Below are 6,939 nucleotides of genomic sequence, written 5' to 3' on the forward strand. Positions count from 1 at the left end.
TTTTTTTGTATGTAATAAACCTAAATAAAAAAAAAACTTGTCATAACAAAATTGTCAACTAAATGGGACTTGAAAAATTCATTATTAAGTTTGACTTTTTGGTTAGTTTTTCTTTTACAATTTAAACCTTTTTATTATTATTTTTTTTATTTAGCAAAATAAGCTAATGCAAACAACAAGCATAAGACCAACACGTTCCGGGTATTACATTAAAACTGCTACATTTATACCTAATTCAACTCGTACGGGATTGTTGATCCCCCGCAAATGGTAAAAACGACTGCCGTCTCAATTAACTAACGAAAACTAATAACTATTGTTACTATACAGGTTCCTATTATTCAAACCCTAGTAGGGCGTTCAAAAGTAATTTGACTAAATAAAAAGTTGTCTAAAAACACCTAGAACGCTCCTTCAAATCCGTTTTGTCCGGGTCCGGCCAAGTGGAGAGTCGCTGAAAAAATGGATAATCGTTTTTAATAATCGTGATATCAATTATTGACCCAAATAATCGAGATTATGATTTTTGCCATAATCGAGCAGCCCTACCCTGTGTCACCCTCTCTTCCACACACACCTCACGCAGGTGAACAGGATTATAATGAGTGCCGCCCATATCCATGTGACCCAAGCAAACCAATCAATTGTGATCAAACAAATATCTTATATTAAAACAAAACGCATTACTATACATGTTTCATGGCTCCTACATGTGTTATTATTATACATTATATAGTTTGTGATTTTCTGAATGTGTTTAAAGGGTAAAGCCCCAATAAAATATAAATATAAATATAGAATATTTAATTGTATGTATAATTTAATTAGTGGTATGTTTATTTATTTATGGTGAGCATTCATTTATTCATTATATGCAATATAATATTAAATACATCTTTTGTATTTTTCTGAATGTGCTAAGAGGGGAAAAGCACCAAATAGGGCTTTTTTGTGTTCAAGGTAGTTTTATACTGGCCGTACATTTCATTTCAAGTGTCTTGAGTATGTTGAAAAATAAATAAAATAATAAAAAAGTACTATTATTATGATTGAAACTCTGTGTCCCTGTGTGCAGGTGGAACCCGCCATCAGAGCACCTGCAGAGGAAGACGTTGAGCAGAAGAGGACGGACCGGCTCTCTGGACGAGCTGGAGGACTTCGCCCAGTCTTACAACTCCCGCTCTCGTCCAGAACGGGGCTACGAGCGCGACTACAGCCCCCCGAGGCGCTTCTACAGAGAGGAAGACGAGGGCTGGGGCCGCCGGAGCCCCTCGCCTTTACCTCAGAAGAGACGGGACACGTGGGACAGCGATCGGCCGTGTCCACCGCCAAAAAACAAAGGATACGACGACACCATACTCAGCAGTGTGTTGGACAGCAAGGCGAGAGGGAGGGGAGGGGACAGAGGGGAGAGAGGGGACAGAGGGGAGAGAGGGGGGACAGAGGGGACAGAGGGGCTTACAGGGCGGACGAGGACAGTGACACTCCCTCTAAAGGAAGCTCCAGAGGGAAGGGGAGTTTCTACAGCCGGTCTCCCAGCAACCGTCCAGAAGAGGAGGACTCTCTTCCTCCGTACTCTGAGCGCGAGGCCGAGCGGTACCGCCGGGCCGACCCAAACGCGGACCGGTACCGCACCGTAGAGCCTCCCAGAGCAGAGAGATACAAACCCAGTGAACCTGCCATGAGGCCTTTCTGTTACACCCGCCCCCCCCAGGACACGTCCCAAGCACTGAGAGAGGAGAGGGAGAGGAGCCGAAACCTGGTGAGTTACTTGTAGCAGGAAGGAGGACTTCCTTCCTCTGCAGCCCTTCAGGAAAGAGCCTCTAAACCCCCTCAATAACTACTGGATAATTCTGCATATTCTATATTGTTCTTATTGTCAGCACATCCCATGAGAGTCCAAATACAAATAGTGAATTAAAAGGAATATGTCAAACCCTCAATGATCATTAGTACTGTATGTCAACCCTGTTTTACCTTGACATTTTTTAAGAATACAAAAAGGAGGAACGTGTTGATGAATTGAAGTAAATAACTCTCCAAAGACAAGATGTTTTTACATAGGACGAGCAAGAGCATATAATAAATAATAAATAATAATTCATAATAAATGCTTGTGTTTGTGATTTAGTTTTGATATAGTATTGCTGTAGTTAAAATTGTCTTGCTTCAATTTATCGAGAATGTTCTCTTTTAAAAAACACATTTAAACAATTTATTATTAAGAATTCAAGGTAACCGGGGGAAAGTTACTCATTTACAGCCCCCAAATGGTTTGAATCCACAGAAGAAAACAGAACCAAACAAATGCATGATGTACTCATTACATTACATTTAGCTGACGCTTTTATCCAAAGCGATTTACAATAAGTACATTCAACCAGGAAGATACAACCTTGAAGAAAACAGAATCATATAAGTACATCAGGTTTCATAGAGCCAAACATTTCAAGTGCTACTCAACTGGCTTTAGATAAGCTAATCCTTTATTAGTATATAAGTGCTCTGTTAGTAATTCTATCGCTCGAAGTGGAGTCGAAAGAGATGAGTTTTCAGTCTGCTATAAAACTACTCCTGTTGAGTTATGATAGGAGTGACAGTGCGTGCATTTAATGAGATAAGAAAGGCTTTCTTGTTATTTAATAAATCCCGATATAGAATTATGATTTAAGGGATTAGGACTATGACATTGTTATCAGCTCTCTACTGGAAAGGAAAAAGCACATCAAAAATGTTCGAAAAAAACAACAAACTTAAAGGTGGGGTAGGTAAGTTTGAGAAACCGGCTCGAGATACACTTTTTGTTATATTCCATGGAATGCTCTTAACATCCCGATAGCAATGAATATCTGAAGTGCTTTGACAAAAAAATCCATAAAAAAATATCATCTGTGGAAGCCGTGGTACTGTAAAAAGCACGACCAATCATCTGAGCCGGCCCGGCTAAAATAACTGGATGGCCTACCTGCCTGTCAGCCTTCCATCTGTGCACAAACTTATCTCGTGCCCTCATTGGTCATGTGCGCGTTCGTGTGTGTTGGAGGAGGGGCTCTGTAAGGAAGTGGCAGATTTTTTTTTCCTCCTGTGTATTTTCAAATTCTAGCGCACTCAAGCTGGTTTCTCCAAAATTACCTACCCCACCTTTAATAAAGGTAATAGTTTGACACTGTTTCATAATAAAGAGAGTTTTAAAAACTAGTATTAAAGTATTGAGAGACATTATCAGTTATAGTCTCTAATGGGATTTGTTGACAATAAGAATACAATACAACAACGCCAGCTTTTTTGTTTGTTTGTTTGTTTGTTTTTTACAGTATTATGTACATATTCTGATTGTCTCTTGCTCAATGTACATACAAGATGTTTGGTCTTAACACTGATTCCTTATAATCTTAGCTTTGATGTTATTGTATCTCCAGTAGCTGTTACATTTGTTTGCATACATTTACAAAAGCAATGCAAATAGTATTTAACTCAGACATGTACAGTATAATCTGGTCACGCTTGCAACCATCCCAGTGTTACACATGCTTACTAACTTTCTTTGTAGTATTAGAAAACATCTGTATAACAGGCTTTACTACTAACATGGCTTGAGCTGCAGGATATCTACAGGCTTCACTAACCTCGCACGGTAAATGGACTTTACTGTAAAGCGCTTTTTTCAATCTCTGCCACCACTAACGCTACAAAAATCACCATTTACCAAATAACTCACATTGTTACAAATGCATGAAGTCAAAGTGTCTAACGTTTGGCTCTCGGTGTATTCCTTTAACAGAGCACTGCACTGAGCAGGGACACTCTGATAGTGTGACGAGGTTTCCCAGCATGCACCTGTCCGTTCATTAAACCGTCCTGTTGCTGCTCTGCCATCAGCCGCATGAAGTCGGCCTCCTCTCATTGACAATGACGGCACTGAAAGTCAGTGAGAAATGTGTAAAAACCAGGACGTTTTTTACTTGTCATTAATTATATCTGAGTATTTCTGCATGTGTAGAATACAGATGATATGTATGTGGTGTGTGTATCAGTTGTATTTGCAGAGTGATTGGATTTATTCTGAAACCAGTGCCAAGATGTTTGTTTTATTAATGTTTTTATCTGCCAAGTTTTCATCTGCAGGAAGCCACAGTCTTATATTTTCATGCAGACTTCACACTCTTCAGTACACTGTAACTCAGGTTCACGTTGTATGTGTGTGTTGTTGATCTTGTACTGTATGTAAGTGCTGTACCTTGAATTTGTCCTGCAGATAAATTGCACTGCATAAATACTTTTTAATAAAAAAAACTTTAAAAGAAGTCTCCGCTGCCTGCGAATGTTATTATCTTGATCAAGAGACACATCATTTATATTTATTTAGAAATATGAAATATACATCCTCTGTGTCTGAATCTGAGTGTGTGCTTATTATGTTTGACCATGTGTGTGATAAAGTGTGTGTACAGTATCTTGGATAAAGCCTGTGTTTTTTATCGCAGCTTATCAAATATCCACAACTAAATAAACACTAGAGATTTACTGACAACATCCAAATACAGAACTACACACAATCTGCACACCTTATCGTGTAAAGCATGCGTCCAGCTTTAATGTGCTTATATAAAGGATTAATTGGCACATCAAAACATGCACAAAAGAAATATATGTTTCAGCATTTTGTCTCCGTGGTAATTGATTCTATCCGTAATGTAGTCGTTTTGATAGTTTTATGACTTTTCTTATGCTACATTTTTTTGTTTTGTGTCTGTTTGATCATTTTAAGAATCTTAAGGGTCTTATTGAATCTCTTTGTTACTGTTTTGTATTTCTCTGTGGTAGTTTTGTGACTGATCTTTTTGACTCTTGTTAGAAGTTTTCTGTCCATTTGTATTCATTTGGTTCTTATTTGTGGTTTAGGATATATATTTGATCTTTTCGTCTTCGTTCGTAATTTTTAATCAATCACTAGTAATTGTGCGTCTCTTTGTGTTAATTTGTGATTTATTTATAGTTGTTTTGGTTCTATTTGTAGTCATCTCGCATCTTTGTGTAGTCATTTTGCATTTCTTTAGTAGTTTTGTGACCCTTTGTAGCCGTTTTGTGTGTATTTAATATCCTTTGTTTGAATATCCAGTTAGAAATATTAGCAGTCACTTAGTCAGTTTAGAGATCCATCGCTGACACTAACTAACTATCTTTAATCTTCTAATAGAAAAACAAAACAGAAGAACACTTTGTAACCTTTGAAACACTGCCGGCAGATCACAGCCTAAATGTTTTCTTCACTGAAGACAAAGAGGTAGAAGATGAAGGGAACTGGACGTCCTCGCCAGATACTGACCAGAAAGGAATTTAAACCTGGCATGTCTGTGTAGTTCAGAGCGGAGCCAGACGCTGATGAGAGGGCAAAGCTTTTCATCCACGCAGCATTTTTCTCAGGATTACCAACACACTCCAGTGAGCTGAGAGAAGCTCTTGAGTTCAGCTCAGACGGAGTTGTTTTGTGTCAACACTAACGCTCGCTGGGGTCTACTTCCTGGATAAGAGACGTAAACATCTACACACAAAGAACTCACAACACTCATCCCGAGAGTGGACTCTACACTCGGGATGTTTCTACAAACTAATAAGAGCTTGTTTCATTCAGAGTATTCAGATCATGCAGGCTAAACTAAAATGTATTCTAGAGTTGTTTTTTCACACCAATAAGGGGAGAAGGTTTAAGATGATGGTCTGATGTTCACATTTAAATAAAGACTCCATTCATCTACCATGTGAAATGCATTCAAATACACTTATCAGGGGCATTAAACCCAGCAGAGAACTAATCAGGCCTTCTGTTTATTCATTGTTATCTTTCTTTATCTTTGCCATACTTAAAAATCTATGAAAAATAGACTGACTAATAGAAAACGATTGTTATATAAAAAATATATATAAAATGTGGCCTAAAAGGTCTTATTTGTGATCAGTTTTAACAAACTTTGAGCATGCTTACTGCAAACTACTGTAGATTATACAAGTATGGACAAATACCGCAAATAAACACTTCAAACTAAACCATCCCTTAGTTTTTTCAGTGTTATCAAAAGTGTGTCAATAATATTTTATTGGAAGGATTAGAAAATATGACATATCTCTTTCTTCAACAGTACGGAGGAGAAGGTAAAATAATTGCAAATGTACAAAAACAGAAGGGCACAATCATTAAGAACTATGTCTAATTTACTGTTCAGTACTGAGACTGCACTTTGGCCTGTAAAATAAAAGGAAAAAACGAAAAAAAAAAACTTATTTCTGAATTTAGCACTTGAAAATGTTTGGCTTATTGAAAGCTAATGTGCATGCAGGATTCTTGCAGTTAGGAATTTGCATCTTCATGGTTGATTGGACGGCACCATTTGGATAAAAATGTCAACTAAATGTAATGTACAGTCATACACAGGGCCGTCCCTCCCTACAGGCCGATCATGCAGGCTGCATGGGTCCTCACATTGCGCAGGGGGCCTCGGCTCATGAGCTTGGCTCAGTTTTTGAGCATGTAACAAACATGTTTTGTCTTGACTATATTACAAATATATTATAATAAAATAATATAGTATTTATATTATTGAATTGATTATGATTATTATTATTAGTAGAAGTAGTTTATTCGCATTAATTATATTTGAATCTTTTTGAGGCTAGTATTTGGCAGGAAATGCAGACGTATTGACCTGTAAACGCATACTGAATGACATACATGCACATTTACCATTTACCTCACTGTATAAAAAGTAACTGTGTTGATAATAATAATAAACAGGAATTATATTTGAAAAGTAGCCTACTTTGTTTCCAAAACATCTCATCTCTCAATGTCGCTTGGGGCCCCAAGTTGGCCAGGGGCGGCCCTGTACGAATGCATTATATAGCCCAGCGAAACACCTTCCTCACACATGTTGCCTACTTGTT

General features: G+C 37.8%; 1 protein-coding gene across 1 annotated transcript in view; it reads left to right on the forward strand.

The window, feature by feature from the left end:
• LOC104951961 (immunoglobulin-like domain-containing receptor 2) overlaps window positions 1-4,265 on the forward strand; it is a 4,395-nt gene extending 130 nt beyond the window's left edge. The window contains exons 2-4 of the mRNA XM_010778708.1: window positions 1,076-1,369; window positions 1,453-1,762; window positions 3,782-4,265. Of these exons, the coding sequence (XP_010777010.1) occupies window positions 1,076-1,369; window positions 1,453-1,762; window positions 3,782-3,817 (640 nt within the window). The 3' untranslated portion in view covers window positions 3,818-4,265. The remainder of the gene's footprint in view (window positions 1-1,075; window positions 1,370-1,452; window positions 1,763-3,781) is intronic.
• The last annotated feature ends 2,674 nt before the right edge of the window (window positions 4,266-6,939 follow it).

This window comes from Notothenia coriiceps, unplaced genomic scaffold, assembly GCF_000735185.1.
Source record: "Notothenia coriiceps isolate Sejong01 unplaced genomic scaffold, NC01 NC01_scaffold00019353, whole genome shotgun sequence".
Taxonomy (NCBI): domain Eukaryota; kingdom Metazoa; phylum Chordata; class Actinopteri; order Perciformes; family Nototheniidae; genus Notothenia; species Notothenia coriiceps.